Source organism: Lepidochelys olivacea (genome assembly GCF_965140295.1).
Source record: "Lepidochelys olivacea isolate rLepOli2 genome assembly, chromosome: 1".
NCBI classification, from domain to species: domain Eukaryota; kingdom Metazoa; phylum Chordata; order Testudines; family Cheloniidae; genus Lepidochelys; species Lepidochelys olivacea.
Window position 1 is genome coordinate 52,736,679 of NC_140411.1, and position 26,767 is coordinate 52,763,445.

General features: G+C 40.6%; 1 protein-coding gene across 5 annotated transcripts in view; it reads right to left on the bottom strand.

The window, feature by feature from the left end:
- The window catches only part of DCLK1 (doublecortin like kinase 1), a 333,830-nt gene that overhangs the window by 61,932 nt on the left and 245,131 nt on the right, over positions 1–26,767 (bottom strand). For 4 of the 5 annotated variants that reach the window (XM_084631441.1, XM_084631440.1, XM_084631439.1 and 1 more), the window contains one exon: positions 12,209–12,303. In XM_084631441.1, the coding sequence (XP_084487567.1) occupies positions 12,209–12,303 (95 nt within the window). Of the gene's footprint in view, positions 1–4,081; positions 5,282–12,208; positions 12,304–26,767 lie in introns of those variants that run through there. The other variant, XM_084631443.1, reaches the window with a different exon arrangement.

Below are 26,767 nucleotides of genomic sequence, written 5' to 3' on the forward strand. Positions count from 1 at the left end.
CACTGATTTCTCACTTCATACTTCAAATCTATCCCGTCACACGCTCACAAATTCACCCATAAGCAATTCTAGGCAGGTAAATTTCCTGTCTCCAAAGGACCTATTAGAATCAAAATTCTTCCCTAGAGGACTCTTTACCTCTATACACTAGAGCCCAGAATTTAAATTTTAAAAGCTACTGAAATGCATCCACTAGTTAAAGCAACCTATTAGGATCCATGAATCCTACACGCTTACATTAATTGAACTATTAATTGAACTATGTCATCCAATATGTATATATAATAACCATGAGAATTATTTTGAAGCCTGCTTTTCACATTTTCAAAATAAACTCACTGAACATCGTGTATGGGGTTTTTTCCATTTATTTATTACATGACTTACAATATTTTAGGATAATGTTAAATCTAGCAATACAACAAACTGCAACCGGTATGACATGGCCAAATATGAAACACAAGTACAACACAGTATGATGTAACAATGGCAGAAAATGGAAGTGATTTTCTTTAGCTGATTGTTTTATTTCAAATAATCAGAACTTATTTTTGTAGGTTTCACAAGTTTTGCTAATAAATCAACAGTTTTTCTGGTTTCCTGAAGCACATTAATACAAAAAAATGGAAGATTTGAGAAGAAAATATCCAAGCTCTTTTCTTTGAAAAAAGGCCATATGGAGCTCTTTGTGAAAACCTTTAACTTGTTTTGTGATTAATGTGTCAGTATTTACAGTACTATGGAGCAACTAATAAAAAGAGCCCTTACCAGAAATGGTTTTAGTTCATCTTTCACTAGAGAGAGTTTAAACTCAATACAGCGTATTCAGGGAAAACCACAACTAATTACCTCTACATTTCAACACATCAGACAATGGGTATGCATATGAATACAGTACTTTTTTTAATACTTTACTGCTGAAGGTGATTGAAATGTGAATATAATCAAGATGCACAAATACAGACATTAAAGTGCACACTGTGTATATATATAGCTTTTATATAAAAGTGTGTATACACACCCACCCACACTCACACCCTCCCCACTCACCACACACAATGATTTAAAATGGGAGCTATGGTCACTCAGCAACCCTAACAAATCATATCCAGGGGGTAAATAGGCAGAGCAGGCCATTCAACATGTATTACTAAAAAAGTATAGCTATGAATATCCCCTGTTCAGAGCACAGGGATATGCTGTTATTATTGTGAGGCATCAAATACATTCTTAATGGTCTTAAACAACCATTTGTATGTCTGTATCTACATGTAAAGCTATTTCTAACTGTGTGACATAAGGTTGTATTTTTATTTAACATTCTGGTGAGAATCTCTCTTCTTGCCATTGACAAGCAAAAAAATCCAACGTTAGATTATTTACAATTGATGTATTTGCTTGCATAATAATTGGATGCTAACAAAAAATGCAGTAAACATTAATATTTGTTTTCAACAAGTGAAGAGGTAAATTTAGCCTCCGTGTTTTTCTGTGTTTTTAATCTTATTTTTTTTTTGGATGAAATAGTAAATTTGGGTACCATTTAAAGAATTTTGTTTGTTTGTTTTGGAACTGTCAATTTTAACATTTAAAGTTGGACGACATCTTCTGTAACAACATGCTTTGCTGTATAAAGTTCACATTGTAGTGTAAACTATAAAGTTGCAAAAACAAGCAGTTTTATTTATTTCAATTTTTTTAGCATGCCAATAATCTCAAGCCATACACTCTAAGGCTCTAGGACATTACATATCCTTTCTTATCATATATATGCATACATGTATACACAATGAGATATGCATATTTATATAAATACCCACATACACCTGTATACATTTTTATAGCCACATATACCATAACAAAAAAGGTGCAAAGGGCTAAAAACAAACAAATAAAATGTACTCTTCCTGAATTGTTTTATGGTTTTGCAAAACAATTTTCCACACTATGATGCTGTTAGTTAACTACAGCTTCGTGATTTAATTTTAAACAATATTACAACACAATATGATTTAATTACAATGCAGGACAGCATGCTTCATGATGGGGCAAAAGGTCAAATAGGTCAAAATATTACCATTCGTAATATTACCATTATTGATCAGCCTGCATACGTATACATAGCTGTGTATAAGGACCCAATCCTGCATCCACTGAAGTCAGTGACGTTTTTGCCACTAATTTAAAAGAGAGCTGAACCAGACCCATCATTAGGTGGACATGAGAGCTTTTCAAAGCGTATTCAGTTCCTCAGGGGAGATGTTCAGCTAATGTAAGTTGTCGTAGGTCCATTGACTTTAATGGAGCGATGAAAATTTGCACCAGGTGAACATCTGCCCTTAATATATCAAAAAGACCACTAATTTTTTTCATATATTCATTTAAAGAAGCCACAAACAAGATGTAATTGTCCATGGGTTCAAAACCAGTTAGCCCTTTTATATACTGTGCTTCACATTTGAACTGTTCGTTACTTTAAAAAAAAAAGTTGCAGAAAGCATCAGGAAAATATTCATGACTAACCACGAGGCTCAAGGGGAAGCAAAGCATTCACAATCTATACACAACTTTCAACCACATGGTAAACTCCTTATGGTAGGAACAGGTCATGCAATATAAGGAGAGGAACTATACAAAGTTCAAATAATACGAAGATGGTTAAACTATTCTGCTATTTAATAACAGTGACAAAGCCAGATGACAAAATAAAAGTTGTACTATTTGCAAGCAAAGCTACAATACCAAGATAACATATTTTCAGTTCACCAGTGATCTGGAACCTTATGGTCTTGGTCCAAAGAAACATTTAATTTCTGCTCATGTATATAATGGAATTACACTCCACATAAAAGGGAATCTTAATGTTTATAAACAACATGCTTTTTCAAACTTCAAGGGACTTCCATTCCTAAAGTAAATGATGTACACTATCCCTTGAATAACCCTTTAAAAAGAATAGTATGTTTAAATGATTAAATGTTAGGGACTAGCATATCCTTTGAAACAGCCTGGAAGGAAAATTGGCAATATCATCAGTCAACTGTTAGTCCCAAAGTCCCCTCCATAGCTACCAAAGCCATGGAATTCAGATTCACTGGCAATATCTACTGTTTGTGCAGAATGAATAATGCTCAATGGACTGCTCTGAGCAAATAGTAGTCCATAAGACAGAGGGCAGGCAAGTTAAAATTCTGGGAATTCCTTTTCTTTGCAGACAAAACCAATCCCATAGAGCCAGTAGCTATTTTGTTTCTCTTCCATCACTTTCTTTGCATTTTTGGCAACTGATGCCAACCCACTGCCACCTATTATGGACTCTACTGAACTAAGTAATACCTTTTACAAAGAAATATCAACAACAGGCACAAGCACAAGTAACTTCACAGTTGTTGAGTCTTTTAGGTAAAACAGGGCACCTTTTGATCTCGGCAGAGGCCTCTCAACTTCTGTTGGAAATCATTTTAAACCTGAACTCTGAAGCAGGTGTGGTGAATCATGTGTTCAAAATGGATTAATCCAGTTGCTTCACAAGCCTGCCAGATCAGTGTCTTTCTCCCCAAATGATACTACAACCAGATAGTGAATACATAGAAGGGTGAGTATTGTGTTCTGCTGCCCTTTCAATTTTTTGTTTTCAATATTCTCTGCAAACAAAATGGTAATGTACTAGACTGCAAGCTGTAGGTACCACATGTCAACATTTTCTAGTTGCATGATTTTTTTAAGGACAGATTAGCATAACTGTAAAATATTACATTTAAAAGTTGCTATATAGTAGCTAACAACCCTCTAGGTATTTAAACAAACGTTCCTGATTTTTTTTTTTAAGATGCTGTATTGGGATGTTACCAATTTCCTCAAAAATACCACCTGTGTAAATTTTTTGTTTAAAAAGAGGAATCTGGCATGGTTGGGGCACTAAGTCTTAAAGCATAAGTATTTGATATACTAGAAGTAAATGAACTACTAAAAATATATGACCACTACACTATGCCTTAAATATAAAGAATAAATATTAAATTAAGATTTAACATATAACTGGAAAGACCATAACTATGTAAATTATATTAGTTAGCTTGTATTCTCACAATAAAGCAGCAGAAAACAAACAAAATTAGTAGGTGTGTGTTAAGCAGCTGGTTACAATGCAAGACCTACTTTAACACTAAAAGAGTTTTGCATATTAATGTTGTACAAAATGTCCATGATATAGAAAATAAAGGAACTCGTAAAAATTCAGACCTTAAGAGATTGATTCATAATACCACCATTTTTAAAGGTTTTCACTTTTCAAATGGCCTGTTTGGAAAAGGTACAAAACATACTTTATGTCAGAGTCTGAGAAAGATTTTCCTATCTTTAACACAAGTGAAAAATACTCACTTTGTAAGCAAAATATGTTTGCAAAAAAGGTGTCATTGCATGTACAGTATGCTGTTTGCCAGCAGGTCTATGTATTTTCCAACTAAATAGATTTTTTCTTATTAATATTTACTCTCCTATGCAATAAAAGAGTGATTAATATAACAGCTCTGACATGGTGCAATATCATATTCATGCTTCCTGCTAAACGTCATTTTTCTTACAGTTATCAAATTCTAGTACAGTGAAAATACTCTAACAGTTCTTTGAAAGCATTTCTTTCAGTTAGCAACCATTTATGGTTTCTCAATTTTCTTTGTTTAGATTAAGAACTCACTGGAAATCGTTTTATCAAGTAAATGTGAATGCTCATATTATGGAGGGGCAAAGTGGTGGAGAATGTCTGCTGTCACAATTGTGTTCTGTCATACAAGTTGAGCTATTTATTAACAGAGCAAAAAATGTTCATGTCCATACCATAGCAAATAAAGAGAACTATATTAAAAACTGTGAACATATGATCACTATTTCAGAAGATAATAGGAGTGCTCTTCTCTGCCCATAATTGATTTCTTCATTATATTCACCTAACCCAATCATTATCCCATAATGTGTGCACAAATGCTTAGTTTTCATTTCTGAGTCAAGCACTCAATGCCTTACCCTAAAGCTTGCATCAAAAGAAGTGGTAAAACCAAAAATGCCCCCATAAATTTGTATATATTTGACTCGATGACTTTAATATTAAATATGCAAAACCCTTTTGTGCAATTCACTGTTACTGTAAATTAGCAGCTAATCTTGTAAGAAATGTTAAACCTTCACCAAATCACAAACCATAAACACTGTTCCATTTTCTCTTTTACACTGAGTCTCCTACTGAATCCAAATCATCCGAAGAGAGTGGGCGATACAGGTCCTGTAAGATGAAGGGCAGTATAGATTTGTTTATTGTGTTCAATTTGTTACACTGCAACTGTCCTATAATCTCTTTGCTGTTGTGGACCAGAATTGTTGGTTTAATTTAAAGTAACCTGTCTTCAATCATCAGAGCCCTAGAAACATAAGTAAATCTAGATTTTGTCAATAGAAAATATTTTAAATAGCATTTTTTTAACCTTAACTAATAAAGGCCCTGTAATAAAACAATAACTGACTGCTTTGCAGAATTTCATAGCAGCTTTGGAACTTGGCAATATGGAATTCAAGTAATATTTTCCTTTTGTTTCTTTCTCAAGCAGTAGCAGAAAAGTAAATGCTTACCTTGTATTATAAGGTCATCAGGACCTAAAGGCCACTGGACCTATGCAGCATGGGTCCAGAAATATTTGATCCTAGGGCAGTTAACCCTCAATACTGTGGTTGCATATATAGTACTATCTGACAGTGGTGCTGCTTTTTCCACAATTTTTTTATTTGGTAAAAAGACAGCATGTAAAATCCCTAGTCACTGGCTCTTTCTGATGGTAGCCAAGCAACAAGCTCATGTCAGCAGGGAGAGAGAGAGAGAGAGAGAGAGAGAGGGGCGCAACTTCTATTTTTCAACACCCACTCTAAGCATCCTCTGACTAATCAGATAATCCTCAAATGCCAGAGGTGTGGGAGTATAATGGATAACCTCAACCAACCTACAAAAGACAACATGTTTCTCAAAGATATGCAACACAAGAAAATGTTCACCAAGCAGAAAGGTGCATGGTAGAGCAGCCTCATTTCAAGGTGAAATAAGTAGAAGTGTTGGTTCAGAGAGGGAGGAAATAAATTCTGTGTTCCCCAGTGGTTTACCATCCCCCCACACAACACAACTTATTAAAACAGCGTGGCTACCTTGAGTCTCAAGCTGGGATTCTTTTAAACACGTCATGGGTTTAAAAATATTAAAACAAATACAAGATAGACATTGCTGAAACCTGCAATCGTACAAAAACACCACTGTCACCTCACATGAAAATGGTGATGACTGATGGACTCAGCAGCAAAACTATTCACATTTTCTTCCTCAGGAGAGTATTATTTTTTAAAACAATCCTAAAAATCTTAACTTAAAAAAAGGAATATTTAAGATGTATGGGTTTCTTTTGTTTTTGTTTTGTTTTAAAAAAGAAAATATCATAAACCATGAACATTTGTGTTTTCTTTGCATGCACAGAAGTCAAGAATTATACATACATGTATTCATAACAGCCAAGTGTGCTTTTAAATCACCAATTTGTATGCATACATACAGCATGCAAAACAGGCCCCAGATTCTGAAAATCATGCTTTAAATGTATCCCTGTCTTTTAGTAACCAATCTAGGCTGAGGCATAACTGTAAACAGTCCTTTCTAATTTTTAATGTAATTATTTAGCTATTATTAAAACTTCTCCTATATGTACATATCGTTATGTTTTGGTATTTCTGATGCATAATGCACAGAAATGCATCCATTTGTCAGGAGATGTCATGGGGTATGTTCCTCACTCTGAAAGGGTTAATGTAGGTCAGAGGGATCAATTAACTTATTAGGCTGCAAGCTGGGGGATAGTTAGGCTGAGAGGAAAGCCCTAATTAGGGGGAAATCACCTGTGCAGGAACAGAGGGGGCTTCTATAAAACCAGGAGAGCTGATAGGGGAGGGAAGAAATCTGCAGTCACTCCCTGGGGGAAGGGAGGTGTGGGTGAGGCTATAGAATCTAGTCTGCATTTACTCCCTGGGAGGAGGAAGTTTGGGCTGGCAAACTCAGAGAAAGCACGAGAAAGTAGGTGTAGGAGAGGCTTAGGGAAAAGGCACCAAGGTTTAGGATAGGGCATACTGGTGCTGTTGATTAGAGGGTCCCCGCCCTGGAACCTGGAATAAAGAGTGAGCCCGGGTTCCCCTACCAGTCACTGGGGAAGAGGCACCATTGTGGCAGCTAATGAGAAGATTGCCTGAAACCATTTGTTAGGAAATACTTTGATACCCTGGAAAGTAAGGAGTATAGTGACTTAGGAGAGAGAGAAGCCAAGAAGACGGAGCACCCTGAGTTGCAAAGAGTTATAGAGAGGTGCACGCAATGAGCAGCAGAAGGGGGTGTTGGACCTGGAAAGAGAGGATCCCCTGAGCTGCCAGGACTAGGCAACCCTAGTGGTGAGTGAACCCCGTGACAGGAAAGCTAACCAAACTTTCTAATCAAACAGATTTTTAGGGTCATGTTCACCTGGACTCCTTGAACTTAAGGAATAGCCACAAAAATAAAGTTTGTTTTGTTCCATGCATTTTAATTCATTCACAGCTCACATGGAAGGCATACCTAAATCCAACTTTTGAAATTTTGGGAATCCCAGTGTATTTGCTGACCCACAAACATTTGTTATTTGCTAGCTAGCACTGAAGTAAAATTTCCTGTGCACCATCTTAATCAAAAGGTTAAGAATGTTTTGGATAATGTATTCACCAATTTTTGTTATGTTATGATCAAAAAAATCCCACATTTCTGCTGTATAAAGATAAAGACCTCTTTGCACAACACCACAAAAATTCCTGAACTTTATATTTTAAAACTTTTCAGCTTGATTAATCTCACTGCGGACGACTCTCAGCAAAACTATAATTAAAATAATTTAAGGAACTGAAAAATTAGGTTGCTACATGCATGGTACAAAACTTCTGCTAAGATTAAAGTAATAGTATTATTACCAACACTATGGAACAACAAATGTAAATAGTATCAAAAGGAGTTAAAGAGGATATGATTTTTCTGCTATTTATTTATTTATTTGTATTACTGTAGCACCTGGGAATCCTAGTCCTGGACAAGGACCCCATTATGCTACGTGATGTACAAACACAGAACCTAGAGACAGTGCCTGCCCCCATTGTGGCATTCCTAAATTGCACAGATTTTCAACTTGGCAGCTGTGGAAGTACACAATAGAAATATTAAAATACTAATCTCATTTTTCTACTTTCAAAATTGGTGAAATTTAATTATTAAAACATTACATTACTGTAACATTAAGATTTCAATTTGAGACAGTCAGGAAATGCAAAATTAATGATCTCTTGTTAATATTAAATAGTCTATGTCCCACCTATAGAATTGTTCTGGACGGCTAGTTATACTGTTCAATGTCACTACCCTATGAAGTAGACCCAAACTTACCCTGAGATATTAATGCACAACACTCACTGATTTCAATGGATTTTGCATAGCTACAGAAAGACCGGATTGAGCCAGATATATGATAGGTAAGGGTGAAACTTGCTTTTCCATTTCCTGACTTCTGAATGTTTAAAACTATATCCCTAATGGTTTTGCTAGTGTTGGTTTTCATGAATAATGTGAAATCCTGGTGTAACACTGACAGACCCCGGTTGTCAGCGGGCAGGATTCAACCTGGGACTTCTGGAGCTTAGTGTATGAGCCTCTATTGCATGAACTAAAAGCCAACTGGCTCTTAGCTAAAGCTGTAGAACAAACTCATTTTATCTCTCTCTCTAAGTGGTCTTGGTGTCAATAGATGGGACAGACCACCACACTCAGGAGGCGTGTGGGTTACACTGGCCCTACTGAAGTAAATGGCAAAACTTTCATTGACTTCAACAGGGCCAAGATTTCATCTTTTAAAAGTATATGCACAAATATAAGGGGGTGATGGTAGCGACCCCTATACCTAGGTTGCCCAACACTTTCAATTATAAAAGATTCTTATGATCTTTTCTTTGAGAACCATGAATACCCTTATAGTTTGCATCAGGTCTTTGATATTCAAAAGGGAGAAACTCTTCAAGCTACAGGTGACTTTTCTTTGTACCATTAAATTCCGAAGTGTTATAAATCACCATTTCCTTTCAGCAGGACAATTCTAGCAGCCTGCCTAAATCACTGAACATTCTAAATAGCCTTGCCCAGGCTACTGCCATAGCAGCGGACACTGTACTAGCAACACAAAAGAGCAACCAGAACATATGTATCTGGAAGGAGGTTTGGGTGGAGAGCCAGGCTGGCATTTCTTTGACAAACCCTCTCCCTTCCCAGACCCAGCACATCACATTGGCTCAGCATCCCCCTGGCAACAAGACATAGGTCAGGCACTCCCCTAACTGCTGCCGATGGGGATGGAGCACATAGTGTAAGTGTCTCATCTGCCCTCTGGGGACACCACCTGGGGCAGGAATTCTCCCATCTCCCAAGCAGAAGAGAGGACCTAGCTGGGATCCCCCCATTAACCACCTAGATCCAGGACATGGTCCAAGGAGTTCATATCCACCCCACAAGGGCACCATATGGGACAGGAGTCCCCCACCTTCCAGCATCGTTGAGAGAGAGGTGGTGTGTGTGTGTGTGTGTGTGTGTCAGTCAGACCAGGCTCCCCTCAACTACCTTGTGATCCCAGCACATAGTACTAGAAGCCATCTCCTCACTCTGGGATAACAACCTTTTCCTATGGCTGGCTAATGTAGTTAGACCTGAAGCTCAAATGGCTGCAGTTTATGCTGCAGTGCTGGAGGCTCATGGGTCAAACCCTATTGATGCATGAAGGGGAGTTTGTTACAGTCAGATATAAAATAACTTGTTCATACACTTTTCCTTAAAAAAGCAATCCTAGGCAATTGTATTAAAAAACTACATTAAAAGATTATTTAGGATGTAAAGTCCAGCACTCAAAGTTATAAAATGTCAGTTTATGGTTGCCTATGGATCCATAATTTGTCCCTTGTGCCTGTGCATTATGATCTTTAATTACGTGATCACATAGTATTTTTGCCACAGGACTTGTTAGATGCACAGTTTGGACACACAACAGAGCTGAGTTAGATGCACAGGCCACCATAATTCTTGCATTTCCTAACTTTAAAATGAAAAGGAGTACTTGTGGCACCTTAGAGACTAACCAATTTATTTGAGCATGAGCTTTCGTAAGCTCATGCTCAAATAAATTGGTTAGTCTCTAAGGTGCCACAAGTACTCCTTTTCTTTTTGCGAATACAGACTAACACGGCTGTTACTCTGAAACCTAACTTTAAAATGTTTGACTTTGCAATCTAAATAACATTTTAATGTAGTTTTTTGCATGTAATGTAATATATGTTTCTACGTGTATACACACATTTTGTCTCTTTATAAAAACACATAATACAGGGTTTTGCAATCTTTACATAGCGTGCACATGTGTATACCCCACATTCACATACCCTTTTCTCTTTCTTGCCCACAGGAATGCATGCATCTCCCAGTGAAATCAGTGGGACTGCTTGTAACTATTGAGGGCAGAATCTGACCCTTTTACAGAAGAATTATTGCTCCTTTAGTTGATCTTGAATTTCAAAAGAAAATTTCCAATTTGCTGAATATTTTGATCATACCACCATCACCATGCAATGTTTAAAACCCTGTGTAATTGCAATATCTCCTTCCCAAGAAGAGGTACTGGATAGGAAGAATCCATGTCCCTTACGCTCCACATTGGGAAATCAAAAACAGGTAGAGGAGATGCACTTTGCATGGAAAGGCGCTGACTACATGGCTTCCTTTCAACCCTCCCCCAATGAACGTCATGAAAAGGAGAAAATGTCTTCTGCTCTTCGTGATGCAAAAATAGCATGAGTGATGGAGAGAGAGAAGACTGAGATGTACCAGGGAAAATAGGTGGCCTCAGAGCCAATGAGAGAATCCTTTCTGCTGCTGATGCCATCCACCTCGATGGAGACCCATATCATCACTGTGAAATCCAGCGAATTCGGATGACATTTCCCCCACCCCAAGCGACTTACTAACAATTAATCCAATAAACCTTGGGAGTCAGATCAAAAGGACCAAGATGCCACTGCTGCCAAGGAGAGGGCTTCAGGAACAACTCACACCAAATGTAACTCACGTTCTTACCTACCTGTGTTCCAAATAATCCAAAACCTGACTAAAATTAGGTTTAGAGTCACACGCTGTCAGGTTTGCTTATAACTCCCTACTTCACAGAGACAGGAAGCTAACTCATAGTTTATTTAAAATTGGAGGAGGCTGAGAAAACCTGAGTCCAACTGTATTTGCAAGACAATCTGAGACATGATGTAGTGACTCAAAGATGATTTCTCTGAGGCCCACAGACCACAGTTGAGAAAATATCAGAAGAGAAGATCAATAGACTTCTGTTTCATTCTCTTTGGACTAATGCAATTAATTAAATCATTGTGCACAGTACTGACCTGCCTTTGGCCTACATGAGAATGCAATGTTGAACCAAAAATATTCTGTTACACAGGGATTACTACAGCAATTACACAGCTACCACCATCAGACTAGAGGGAATATGATGATGGTTAGGTACACTATGTACAGTAGTCACCCTAGTTTTTTGGTAAAGGAATTGAAAATCTATTGATGATCCTGGGCCTCCAAAGCACTAATACATCCCGCTGTTGCCTTGATGTTGAGCCACTTTGGCTGGTCAAACAAAAATTTACTGTATATTTTCATGACAATATAGCTAAATTCCACAGAGCACTCCTTCACTTTACCTTAGAATTAAAGCTGGGGTGCCAATAAATAAATATGGAACTTTTAGGAGGTCTAACTTTCCCTCCAGTTGTGAAATGCTTGACAAAAAACAAAGACATAAAAGTGTTCTGAAAGCAAGAGGAAAGACCTCTTTTTTCCTTCTTAAAGATAACCCACTACCCAGCACACTTAATATTTTGAAAGATGGAGAGCAGCTGCATTCTAGTTGTTTAAGAGTGTTGCACGGGCACAACAGGAATTGTAGACAAGCTCTTCCACCCCATACCTCTGGCTAGGTGTAATAAACACTTTTGGGGAAAGCAATTTTGGTGGCACCCATGCCAGATCCTTGCTCAGCCAGTCTCAAAATTCAGTTCCTTGTTTCCTTACCCTCTGTTTTCGCAGGCTTCCTGGGCTGGTAGGAGATGGGCTTGGAGACTTCCCAGACCGGGGAGTAGAAAGCTGGCTACCAGGGGTTCCATTAACTAGAAGAACAATAAATAAATACAGAAATAAATGTTTGGCTCATGGTACCTACAGAGTAAAATCAGAGGAAAATAATTAATAAGCATGTCTTAATTCTATCTACTTTTTCTTAAGGTACCCATTCACCCTTTTCAGATTTGTAAATGTTAAATAAGGTAGTGCAGAAATGAACTGCTCTTCTAGCACTGTGATTCTCACACTGCCGATTTATACAGTGCTTAAACAAAAAAGTAGCCAATCTAAAATGATTGTTTAAGTCAGTGGTGATGAACTTCATTAAATTTTATTAAACTGTATAGTGCCTATGCATGCATATCATGGAAAGCCATAATGCTTTGTTGCCTTAACAAATATTACCTATATTTAATCCCTTTCATCCCATTTAATTATGCTTCTCTATGCTATGAACTAGGAATAAAAAGCAGCACTGCTTGCAAGAAGAAATCACTGTAGCTTGCTGTTAATCCCTCACTTGTTTGAAGGCATTTTTGCATTACTATCTGACCCAAACATCACCCCAGAACTAACTCGGATGGACTTCAGACATAAAAAAAGAACTGGCCATAAAATCTCAGGTATACATTATACCATACCATCACTTTCTTAAATAGTTAAGTTCCTTCAAAATATTTCAAAGTATTTAATTTTAGAAGCATTTTCAGCCTTATATGACATGCTCTGTAAAATTAACAAATACTGAATACCTGAAGAGAATCATAGTGTACTACAAAATAATCACATAGAGCATGCCAATAATGTTCTTAAAAACTTACTAAAGCATAGAAAGAAATGCTTTTATATATATATACACACACACACACACACACACACATATATACACACACACACACACTCTTTAAATAAACAATTGGCATATTAACAATCCATATTTGTCAGTTTCAGAAAAAAATAAGCAACTAGACACCTGAATTCTCAATCTTATATGAATATTTACATACTAAGGTATCAATAAGGCATTTAACTTACCTTCTATGAGTTCTAACATGGACACAGTCTTAGTGTTTAACCTGATGATAGCAAGCACAACAATTCTTTTCCTGTACTAAGCCAAGCTGGAGCAAAAATGGGAAGCGGTGGGATTAGTTAAGGATAGCTAGGGCTGCTCACAGAGTGAGCTGAATGAGATGCAGGACTCATAAGCAGAAGCCTTTTCTGCGTAAGGCTGACGTCTTCAGAGCAGCAGTGGGAGGTGCAGGTGCTGTCTTAGGGCTACATCAAAGGTGTCAATTAAACATAAAGCCACTGCTTCAGAATGCTGAGCAACTGCAACCCCCACTCTGATTCCATGAAGCCCAGAAAGCCTAAGCAATTTTATATGCTGTGCACTGAATCATAATGAAGAGCCTTCGGGGGCAATATACCAAATGACTCATCTGAAAATCAAAATGACAATAACTCTTGTATACCCTTGGCTGACTGGCAGTCTAGCAACTGCTAAATCCTTCAGAGAATGCAGTCAGTATTTTAATAGATTTTTCTTAATGTAGAAAATCTCTCAGTGGTAAATAGTAGGCCCACATACATTTATCTTCTGATGCTGCTCTAAAGAGCATTGTAAAACATGTTATACAGCATAGTAACTAAAGATCACCATTCTGCTGCATGTTACACATCTCAATACCTGCCTTTTGCAATGCATTTGTTAAGAGAAAAGTGTACAATAGCTTTGTGGTATCCACAGGAATGACGAGAAAGTTAATTTGCGTGTAAATAGGCTGCCTTTAAGGACACACATTTCACTCAGCTAGGCTTACGGTTCATAGCAAGGGTAATGGTTTGTACGTATCAACACAGTGTTGGGGGAGCTTGTGGCACATGCATATATTTAGGGAAGTTCATACAGTATCTTGAGGAACGAACAATGTGGGTGTGACCAATAACATGATTTCTGCATCAAAAACTAGTTCTATTAATATGTTGGGGCTGCATGAAGATATTTTGTTTGAGCAGGGAGAGGAAAGGGATAGAGAGATTAAAAATAAGCTGCTCGAGTCCAATCTTCAAATATATATATTTTTTAATCAATGCTAAACTACTGCAATTTTGTCTATGAGGGTATAAACTTGAAGGCCATTTAAAAGCATTAGCTACAGTAGTGCAAAAAGCCTTTTAAACTGATCAGATCGTCTTACACCTGGTTGTTGTCAGGGTGAAAGTCAAGGTGCTGGCCTCTATTTAAGAAACCCTAAATGATTTAGATGCCAGGTACCTCAGAGACCACTACTGTCCCTGTGACTTGCAATACACTTTGTGCTTAGAAGGAATAGTTCAGCTAATCTGTCTCAAAGATTAGAATCAGAGAATCATAAAGGATTAGGGTTGGGAGAGATCTCAGGAGGTTATCTAGTCAAGCCCTGCTCAAAGCAGGACCAACCCCAACTAAATCATCCCAGCCAGGGCTTTGTCAAGCTGGGCCTTATAAACCTCCAAGGATGGAGATTCCAGCACCTCCCTAGGTAACTCATTCCAGTGCTTCACCACCCTCCTAATGAGATAGTTTTTCTTAATATCCATCCTAGATCTCCCCCACCGCAACTTGAGACCATTGCTCCTTGTTCGGTCACTGCCACCACTGAGAACAGCCAAGCTCCATCCTCTTTGGAACCGCCCTTCAAGTAGATGAAGGCTGCTATCAAATCCCCCCTCACTCTTCTCTTCTGCAGACTGAATAAGCCCAGTTCCCTCAGCCTCTCATCAGTCATGTGCCCCAGCCCCCTAATCATTTTCGTTGACCTCCCCTAAACTCTCTCCAATTTGTCCACATCCTCTCTGTAGTGGGGGCCCAAAACTGGACACAATACTCCAGATTTGGCCTCACCAGTGCCAAATAGAGGGGAATAATCACTTCCCTCGATCTGCTGGCAATGCTCCTACTAATGAAGCCCAAAAAGCCATTAGCCTTCTTGGCAACAAGGGCACACTGTTGACTCATATCCAGCTTCTCATCCACTGCAATCCCCAGGTCCTTTTCTGCAGAACTGCCGCTTAGCCAGTCGGTCCCCAGCCTGTAGCAGTGCATGGGATTCTTCCATCCTAAGTACAGGACTCTGCACTTGTCCTTGTTGAACCTCATAAAATTTTTTTTGGCCCAATCCTCCTATTTGTCTAGGTCACTTTGAACTCTATCCCTGCCTCCAGTGTATCTAGCTCCCCCACAGCTTAGTGTCATCCATGGACTTGCTGAGGGTGCAATCCATCCCATCATCCAGATCATTAATGAAGCTGTTGGACAAAACCGGCCCAGGACCAACCCCTGGGGCACTCTGCTTGATACTGGCTGCCAACTAGACATTGAGTCATTGATCACTACCTGTTGAGCCCGATGATCTAGCCAGCTTTCAATCACCTTATAGTCCAGACCGATGCAGATAAGAACATACCAGACTGGTAAATCAATGCTGTGAATAATAATTATATTTAGCAGGGCGAGACATTTCTCATCACTTTTTGATCCACTTTTTGTCCCTGTGAGTGCTCCACTTTAGGTGTTTGTGTGACCCTGTGCTTGTAAAAAAGATTTGTGGTAGCAGTGCCTGGTTGGATTGCACACGTGCAGTTCCTATCTCATGCCGCCTTAGACAGTTATCTAGCACTGTGCTACCAACCGCCTCTCAGTTCCTTCTCTACTGCAAAGCATTCAGTGTGAAACTCTGAAATAGAGGGATGAAGGTGGGTAGTGGAGCACCCAGAAGGACAATCATCTTGAAACATCTCAGTTACTGCATAAGGTAAGTAACCTTTTCTTCTTCGAGGAGTGTCCCTGTGGGTGCTCCATTTTAGGTGACTTCCGAGCAGTGCCCTTCAGCAGAAGGAAAGGACTTTGGAGTTGAGGTCATGGCAGATGATAAATACAGTACATCTGAATATTACATCAGATGTTGCATGATGTTCTAATGCATAGGGTTGTGTAAATGTATGGGCTGAGGCCCAAGTTGCTGCTTTACAGATGTCTGTAATTGGTACATTGTTAAGAAATGCCAGCAAAGCCAATAAAGCTCTGGTGGAATGGGTGTGAATCCCTGTCGGGGGTTGAAAAACGTAGGGGACGTAGCACAATACGATACATTCAGAAATCCATCTGGACAGTGTCTGGTTGGATATGGTGTTTCCATTCGATCATTCAGTGACTGGCATCCCTAATTTTGGAGACTTGTGGAATGTCTTTGTTCTGTCTATGTAAAAGGCTAGCACCCTGCGGGTGTTCAGCATGTGGAGTGTTGACTCCCGTCTATTCCCATGGATTAGAGTACAATGTTGGGAGGTGAATGAGTTGGATGAGATGGAATGCGGAGGTGACCTTAGGTGAGAATTTAGGATGTGGTCTTAGGGTAACTTTATCTTTGAAGAATATTGTGTATAGTGGGTATAGTGAGGGCCCCTTGTTCTCCCACCCATCTGGCAGATGTGATGGCGATGAGAAATCCCACCTTCATTGAAAGGTGGAGGAGGAAGCATGTTGTTAAGGTTCAAATGGGGGTCTGGTGATGCCTCTGAGGACTAAGTTAAGATCTCATGATGGAGTAGGGGTTCGTACTTCAGGGTCAATGTTGGTGAGGCCTTTGAGAAAGCACTGGTGATTGGGTGCATGCAAATGGATAAGTCATCCACCTTGTGGTGGAACGCTGTGACAGCTCAGAGGTGCACGAGACTGAGCTCATGAAGAGGCCAGATTTCTTAAGCCCCAGCATGTATTCTAGTATCAGAGGTAAGGACAAAGAGATCGCTGTTTCTTTGGCACCAATTATCAAATTGTCTCCATTTGTGTAGATATGTGTGATGGGTGAGTGTTCTGCAGCTATTTAATAAAATATTCTGTACTTCCTCTGAGCAGGTCATTTCACGTCCTCAGAGCCATGGAGTAACCACACCTTGAGATAGAGTCTTTCTAAGTCTGGTTGAAGAATTTGGCCTGTGTCCTGAGAGGGGAGATGAGACAGAAGAGGAAGTGTATGTGGCTGGCACACTGCCATTCTGAGAAGGTAAGGAAACCATGTTTGTCGAGACCACATGGGGGCTATCAGGATGACTTTGGACTTACCCAATCTGATCTTGTGAATCACCCGTGCCAGGATGGGGGTGAGAGGGAAGGCATATAGGAGAGGAGTGTCACGTCCCATTTGATAAGAAAGGTGTTGCCCAGGGAGCGAGGACCCAGCCCTGCTCTGAAGCAAAATTGTGGGCATTTAGCATTGTGTGCCATTGCAAAGAGGTCTACAGTTGGGAACCCTCGGTGCTTGAATATGTTCTATATTCGCGTGTCTAATTTCCACTTGTGGTCCTGAGAAAAGTTCCTGCTTAGTGCATCTGCTGTGGTGTCTTGGGATCCCAGTAGGTACGATGCTGTGATGTCGATGTTGTGACTGATGCACCAGTTTCAGAGCTGCATGGCTTCAGTGCACAGAAAGTGTGAGCATGCCCCCTCCAACACACACAACTGTTTATATAGAACATGCGTGCAACATTGTCTGTGAGGACTTGTATGGGTCTTATGCTTGACCATGGATAAGAAGTGAGAACACACATTGTGAACGGCGAGTAGTTCTAGTAGATTTATGTGTAGGAGGGATTCTAATGGGGACCAAGGGCCCTGGAGAGAATGAGTGTTCAGATGTGCTCCTCAAGCTAGTAGTGACATGTCTGTCATGATGGTCACCATTGGGGAATTTTGTTCAAAAGGGACCCCAACACAGACAGTGTCTAGTCGTATCCACCAGTGTAGTGATTCTTTTATTTTGTTTAGTATTGTGAGTCATTTGTTTACACTGTGCTTGCATGGGGCGTAGGCTGTCCAGAGCCATGCTTGTAGACACCACACGCTACCATGTGGCCCAATAATTGCAGCCATGTGGCCCAATAATTGCAGGCAAGTCCTCGAAGCTGTCTGAGAACTGTTCAGCATTGTGGAGATGAGATTGGTTAGAGTCACGAACCATTGTCGTGGTAGAGAGGCTATAGCCTCGGGAGAATTGAGGCAGGCACAGATAAATTCTAGGTTTTGCGCTGGTGTTAGTATTGCTTTTTGTGTATTTATTTGTAGGCCTAAGTGTGTAAAGACAGCTGCTGTCCTTTCGGTGGCTTCTAGCTCTACTTGTCGTGTTGTTGCTTTCAATAAGTGGTCATCCAAATATAGGACTATAATGATTCCCTTTCTGCGGAGGTAGGCTGCTACAACCGTGAGGACCTTCAAGAATATTCAAGGGGCAATGGAGAGGCCAAAAGGTAGAACTTTGTATTGAAAGTGATCCGCTCCTAGAGCAAATCTGAGGAACCTCCAATGTGATGGATGTATTGTTATATGAAAGTACGTGTCCTGGAAGTCGAGGGCTGAGAACTTATTCCCCACCTTTCTAGTGCTGGACTTACGGCAATCAATGTGACCATATTGAAGTGTTGAGTCTTCACAAACTTATTGAGACACAATAAATCAAGAACGGGTTTCCACCCTCATTTTTTCTGTGTGAGGAAACAACATGAACAGAAGCCCTTCCCTCTGTGTTTTGTTGGTACCAGTTCTACTGCCCCAAGGTGTATGAGGTGGGTTACTTCTTGTCACAGTAGATGTTCATGAGAAGGGTCCCTGAAGAGGGATGGTTGTAGGGGAGATGGAGATAAATGGGATGGATTATCCAGTCTTGATGATCTCTAGTACTCATCTGTCTGTTGTGATGGATGCCAGACTGGGTAAAAGGGAGTCAGGCAACCTCCAAACGGCTGAGAGATGGTAGGTGGTTCCAGCGCTGAAAGACGTGGGGGTCTCAGACCCTCAACCAAAGTCTCAAAATTGCTGCCTTGAGGGTGGTTGTTGAGATGTAGTAGGCTGAGGTGAGGCTGTTGTCTCTTCGTGGATCTCTGTTTCCGCCCTTGTTGTTCATATTGTCTGTGCAGTTGTGTGTATTGCATGGACAAGAATCTCTGTGAAGTATAATTATTTTCCCTGTCTTTTCTTGGTCCTAGGTGTATAGATGCTCAGGGACTTCTACGCCACCCTCGAGTCCTTGAGTGTGCGGAGGCACTAGTCTGTTTTGGCTGCAGAGGTTAGGCCCTTCAAATAGAAGATCTTTATCAATTGCACCTCTGTGGGGAACCCAGAGACATGTAACTAAGATGCTCTTCTCATCACTAGCACGGTGTTTGCAGACCTCGCTGCTGTGTCTGCAGAGTCCAGGGCAGCCTGCAATATTGTCCTGGCTATAAGCGGTCTTTCAGAGATGATTGACCTGAACTGCTCTCTTTTCTCCTCAGGAACAAATTCAATAAAGTCTGATAGCTTTGAGTAATTCATGTGGTCATATTTGGCAAGTAATGCCTCATAATTGGCAATCCTAAGTTGCAGAGTCACTAAGGAGTAGGCCTTACGGCTGAAGAGGTCAAGCCTCTTCTAGTCTCTGTCATATGGCATGTTTTGGGGGTGGTGTTGTCTTCCCTGTTCAGTAACTGCATCCGCCACCAAGGAATTCGGTGCGGGGTGCGAGATGAGAAACTCCGTTCCCGTCGACAGCACATAGTATTTTTGTCAGACCTCTTGCACCTGGGTGGGATTGTTGCTGGGATCTGCCAAATTGACTTAACTGGTACCATAATTGCATAATTCATGGGTAGAGTGAGTTTAGAAGAGGTCAATGTCTGTAAGATGTCTTGGAGTTTGTGTTGAGTCTCCTGGACTTCTTACAGTGAGATGTCTAATAAGCTCACAACTCTATAAGAGAGGCCTTGAAATCATTTGAAATAATCCCCCATATTGGGAGGGCCAACTCCTCGTCAGAGGTCTCCTCCTCCTCTCTGACTACCTCTTCTGGAGGCTCACATGGTCTTGGTACCAAAGGTCAAAGTGAATGATGTGCACTCATCTGGCGGGGGAGGGGTGGGGGAGCTGGGAGGTTTGTGGTGATGTGGGGGGGCATGCTGCCCAAGGGCTCCAATAAGACCACTGTAGTGGAAGAGGCAGTGTTGGCATGCATGGGTGCCTGTACCAGTGTCAATCTTAGGGCCCAGTATAATAGCCCCTGGGCGGTGGTGGATCAGGTCTGGTCGGTGGTGGATGGGGGAAAAATGGTGTGAAGAATATATTTCCCCTTCATCCTCATTGTCACTTGAGAATGTAGGAGCAGATTGAGGTGGAGGGGTGAGGTGACTTGGTACTGACCGTGCCCAAGTGACATCAGTGGTGAGAATAGGAGATTCTGGTGTTGAGGTGACTGTTAGGTCATCCTGATGCAGGAATTGCTGCAGCGCTGATGATATTGGTGCCGTTGAAGGTGTAGCGGTTGGTACTGATGGTTGCGGCGTGGTTGTCAGTGTCGTTACGCACACCGATTGTGTTACGCCGGCAAAAGGTGGTGCTGTGATTTGCAGTGGTGCAGAGCCGTTTTGTGCCAAGTGTCTAGTCTGGTGCCTAGGCATGGGGTTTCGGTTTTCCCTTACTGCCCACGTCAGAGGTAGCCTGCTTGGGGTCTTTTTCTTTCATTGCACCGGAGGGTGCCACTACTTCAGCTGTGGAGAAGGCCAGTGAGGTCTGTACTGATGGGGTTTGCCAGCTTGGAGAATGCAGTTTCTTGGCAGATTCCCAAGCTGTGGAAGTTGTAGCCTACTTTTTTGCCACCTTTTGGCAGAGTGGTCTTTAGTCTGAGCCATGGAGGAAGGGCCGCTGCCAGAGGCTGCAGTTGGTATATGCAGGGGGGATCCATACTTCGGGCTCAGATGCCAGCCAGAGAGACTTCTCCATCAGGTGGTGTTTAAGTTGAAAGTCTCTCAGGCTTTTAGGTTGTGGCAGAGTGAGCACTTTTGAGGTCTCTATGTCTTGGTGAGGCAGCAAACACACTGCGAGTGATAGTCTGACACAGGTATTGAAAGTCTGCAGGTGAGGCAGCATTTAAAACACGGGGAAACAGGCTTTCCCCTCAGAGGAGTGTTTCTCTCCACATAAGGGGAAACCCAAGACTCTAACGGTTAACAACAGAAACCTAAACTTCTAGTCCAATGGGGAAAAATGTTTTTTTGAGGGAAAAGAAATTAAACAGGGAGAAACAAACTAACTACATTTAGTTTTTGTTAAGTCTAACTAGTGAAAACTATGCTAATAAGACTAGGTACAGAGGCGCTGCTAAATGCTGACTCAAGCCAAAGGCAGTAGAGAAGGAATTGAGCGGGATTTGGACACACAGTGCCAGATAACCGCCTGAGGCGGCACAAGATGGTGACTGCGCATGTACAATCAAACCAGGAACTGCTCTCACAAATCTCTGATTACAAGCGCAAGAGTGCACAAACACCTATAGTGGAGCACCCATGGGGACACTCTTCGAAGAAGAATCAAGGTTTCTTTGTTTAAAATTTAATATGGTGAAATACATATCAATAGCTAAATAAACTGTAATAAACTATTAAATTATTTTGGCTGTGTATGCACATGCGTAGATGTGAAACCCTTTGCTTATTGTCAGCTCTTGCTGTGTTATGCTTGCAGGGGCGGCTCTACCAATTTTGCCGCCGCAAGCTGTCGCCGCCGAATTGCCGCCACCGCAACAGCGGTGAAGTTGCTGCTGAATTGCCGCTGCGCTCGGAAGAGCGGCGGAGCTGCCGCCCAAAAGCCGCCGTGGCAGGAAGAGCAGCAGAGCTGCTGCCGAATTGCTGCCGCGGGACACGGACTGCCACCCCATTCTGAATGCCACCCCAAGCACCTGCTTGGAAAGCTGGTGCCTGGAGCCAGCCCTGTATGCCGAATTAACCCTGTAAGGTCTTCAGGGCAAGGACTCATGCTCCAAAGACTAAATAAAAAGACATGGTACACTTATGGTGCTATAGATATAAACAAAAATATAACCACTGAGAACAACTGATACCATCTAATGATATGAATGGTACCTTTTTAATTAAAAAAGGGCAATGAATAAGACAAAGTTGCTAAGTGCCCTCTTGAGAACCTCGCATTAACAGCATACTGTACCAAAAATCATACTCTATTTATAAAGCTTGCCTATTGTAGTCTGAACATCTTGTACACTGTAAAACATGTATGTTTGGCAGATTATTTTGTTCTCGTGGATCAGGTTTGCCAAACACAAAAAGAGTGTGTGAGAAGAGAAAGAGAAGGGTGCTATGTGAGACTTTTTCCAGAACAGAATAGATTACACATTCACATCTTAAATATATACCAGTCTAAGTTTAATTTTTTTTTACAATAGTCTCAACAACATGTATAGTTCATGTAGCATAGCCGTTAGTCCATCGTTCTGCTAACGCCTGCAATTTGTTGCTCTCCTTCCTCACAAACACTTTCTCTCTCAGAGATTATATCATTTTCAAGCAGTTAAGGAACAAAACGTACCTTGTGTTTTTTTCCCTTCTGTTACTGTATTTTCATTGTGTGTAGGTCTATTAGGCTTTGCCTTCACTGCAAAATGATGAGGTGTTTACATCAAATAAGCTATCTCCATGCAATATCCTAGATGGAGACAAGGCACTGTAATTTTTACCTTGATGTAACTAGTCAAGGCCAATCCCCAGGATCAGTATCAGATTTACTTTTACTAGTTACAGAGGTAAAAACTACCTGTGTCTTGTCTCTACTAGGTTTTTTCATCAAGTCAGTTATCACAATATAAAAACACTTTTCTCAGGGTGGGGAGCAATGAAGACAGACTATTATTGCAGTGTTTTTGTCAATAGACTAGGAATGTCCATGGTAATGATCAGTCTCAGCCCAGCAAAAGATAGGATCCCTCCTCAGGGAATATAATTCCAGCCTCCTGAGCCTCCATGGGGATTTTTAAATCCACAAATCCCAGAAATGGATCACTGTCAGTCCCAAAGCATAAGGATGTGCGCAGTACACTACACTTATAGGGTGGAGTCAAAAAGTGATATTTTTCTGCATTGATATTTTGCTATAAATGATGAATAATTGGCCCTTGTTTCCTCTCTCCTTTTTGCCAGAGTTCATCAGGTATCTATGAATTTGGCTGCCAACTCCATGTAGTGTCAAATAAAAATTAGCAACCAGCTATTGAGAAAGTAGGAACAATCGTTTTTCAGGTGTTTTGCCTCATTGGAAATTTGAAAAATCAGTCTGGTTAACTGATTATGGCTAGGATTTTTGAAAATCCTCTTTTTAGGCTCTTTTGAAAATCCCAATCTAAATGTCTCTATTTCCCCATTTTAAGCCTGGATTTTATTATTAGATAGATGTTATATAAATGATAATCTTCAGTTTCTTCAGGATAAATGCTGAATACCATCAGTATAAGTAAGAAATTAAAAGAACCCAGGATCAAAATAAAAACTGATCTTGATATCCCTAAGAGTGCAGGATTATTTCACTATTTCTATAGGCTTCTACCCCTGGTTGCAGGGAGAGTTGTGCTTCAGCACATTTACGAAAAAAGTGTTAGCTAAACATAACAATAATGTGGGTATAAATACGTTACCCCACTAAAGACAATCTGATTTGTCAAGTCCCTGCCTTAGGGACCTAAAAGGCCTTCTTGAGATATATCTGACCAAGGTGGTTGAAGAAGAGTGGTCTCTGGGATGGCTAAGAATGAAAGCTCAAAGCAAATGAAAATGTACCCTTTTGCAATAGAACATAGCCACCTCTTCTCTGATACAGTACAGGACAGCAGAAGCATTCATTCTATAGCAAGTCTCATTAAGATCCCATCTGTGCATGCTACAGCCCTATTTTGTTTACAGACATATACAATTTTAAACTGGCACTGGCTTAAAACTTGGTATATGATTCCTTTGCTGAAACATTTTTTTTAAACACACACCACTAGATAATATTATACACTCTATAAATTCTTTATGAACCTTGTCTTCTTCACAGAGGATATAGGTACCATTGAAGTTACACTGGATTTTTATTACACCACTTGCTACTGAAAAACTGAAAGAAAAAAAAATACAGAAGTTTGTACTTAGAAAACTTTCCGTAAATCCTGTGAAAATCGAAGTGCAATTTTTGGTTGTTTTAATTTGTGTGACTCATCGTGAAGCTGAAGGAGCACTTGCTTCCATTTCCATTAAAAGCATACCCACATACCATGAGCAGACTTTTTAATCGTGTCTTAAGCAGTTGTAAAATTCCTTGTCTCTGACAGAGGATGGTGGCAATGAGGCAGCAGGTTTATGGTGCATTTTTATTATTTTATGGGTGACCTCTCTTTTCTAAACCCCTACAAAATTTATTTCTCCAAACTTACAGCTGAAAAAGAAAGTGTGCGCTCCTGTTTTTATGATGATTTTTTTCTCCAAAATGAATGTACATACAAGTCTAGTGACTAAGGAAGACCATAAGATTGAAATTTATTTTTTATGATATTTCATGCATATGTTTCCAAGAATTGCTATTTGCTGTACTAATTGAAACATTTGTAAAACAAACAAACAAAAACCAGCATATTTTTATTGTCTGAGATTTTGTACAAGGTTTATTTTTTAATTTTTATTATATTTAATAATTATTGTACTTTGATGGGCTTTGTTTTTTAAATAATGTCCTCAAATTCAAGTCTCTGGTATTTCTTATTATATCCTATTTACAGATACAATAGGGGCAGAGGTAAAACAGACAGGCAATTAATTCTGCTAAAGGTCAAATGCAAGGCATTACAATTTAGAAGCTATTTTAAAAAAATAAAGAACAGCAAATAACAAAACATGGCTCTGTCAGGACAACCTAATGAAAATATAACTCTTTCCCATTAAAACAAGTTTACGCATTTTGCTCAGTATTGCAATATGACTGCTCCTATGGAAATCACTTCCTAATTATAGGTGGTGCAAACAGCATTGCTTAAAACTTTCCATCATAAGATCCTGTTTTTATTTGCTTTATAACTTTAATGATTTAGACTGAAATTTTCATGCCAACTGTCTGACTTGGGCTGAATTGTTCTGGAAAGTTTCAGTGAAAACGATGCAGCCATTTATCAAAATGAGTTAGGGGGAAATTACATTTTCCCACATTAATATTCTTATAAATGTTTAATTGAGAAGCTCTATCTCCATGCTTTGGGACAGGGATGTGAAAATTGGGTAGATGTCTACCTAGTACAGGGATGGGCAAACTACAGCCCGGGGCCCACATCCGTCCCTCCAGAGATTTTAATCCAACCCTCAAGCCCCGCTCTGTGTGGCTCCCACAAATAGCAGCATGTCCTCTCTCCAGCTCCTATGCATAGGGGCAGCCAGGGGGCTCCGCACTCTGCCCCCATCCCAAGCGCCGCCTCTGCAGCTCCCATTGGCCGGGAACCACAGCCAATCGGAACTGCAGGGCTGGCACCTGTGGACAGGGCAGCGCAAAGAGCTGCCTGCCTGCGCCTCCATGTAGAAGCTGGAGCAGGGACATGCTGCTGCTTCTAGGAGCTTCTTGAGGTAAGCACCCCTCAGAGCCTGCCGCCGACCCCCTCCCGTGCCCCAACTCCCTGCCCTAGCCCTGATCCCCCTCGCGCCCTCCTAACACCTCAGTCCCAGCCCAGAGCACCCTCCTGCACCCCCAACCCCTCATCCCAAGCCCCACCCCAGAGCCTGCACCCCCAGCCGGAGGCCTCACACCTCCTGCACACCAATCCCCAATTTCGTGAGCATTCAAGGGCTGCCATACAGTTTCCATACCCAGATGTGGCCCTCGAGTCAAAAAGTTTGCCCACCCTGACCTCGTATCAGAATGGGGCCACAGAAGGGCAGGGCTTGTAGGAAATGGAGCAGAACGATCTGTAATCACTATGGTACACTTCCCTCTGAACCTAGAATAAAACCCAGGGTTCTTGAGTCTCTACATTCCACTGCCGTGAAATCTGATGGTTAAAAGTCTGCCTCCTCTCCTGCTGGCAGCCAGCTCACAGAGCATAGTGGGTTGTCAATCTCTATCAGTTACTCTGTTAGCTCAAATGGCAGAGGTCTGTGCTGTGGATCCTAAAGATTCCAACCCTGCTGTTAAAATACATGCGAGTCAAAATGGTTCCACATGAAGAAATGTCAGGTTTTTTCTGTTTGCTTTTTTGAAAATCTGGGAAATGACATACAAACCCACTACATTAAAAGAACGTTAAGTTTGCAAAGTTAGGAAATGCCAGATTTAAGGTTGCCTGTGAAATCCTATTTCAGCTTCTTTGTGTATATGCATTGTGATACCGTCTTTAGTTAGATGATCCCACAGTTTTTTCCCCCGCACTGGACCCCTGCCTCATTCAGTACACAGGATGGGCAGTGCTCACTGAATGAACATCTATCCTATATTTCATTCTATCCTTTTGTTCAGTGTATAGCTTTGTGCCTTACTTACTGCACACCAAACAAACCATGCTCTTAATAAAGTATTAATTTTCTTATGGGCTATTCTGTGGCACTCGGTACTGTAGCATCTGAGTGCTTCACAAACATTAATGGATTTATCTTCACAAGACCCCTTGAAGTTAGGTGGTATTACTCCAATTTTACACA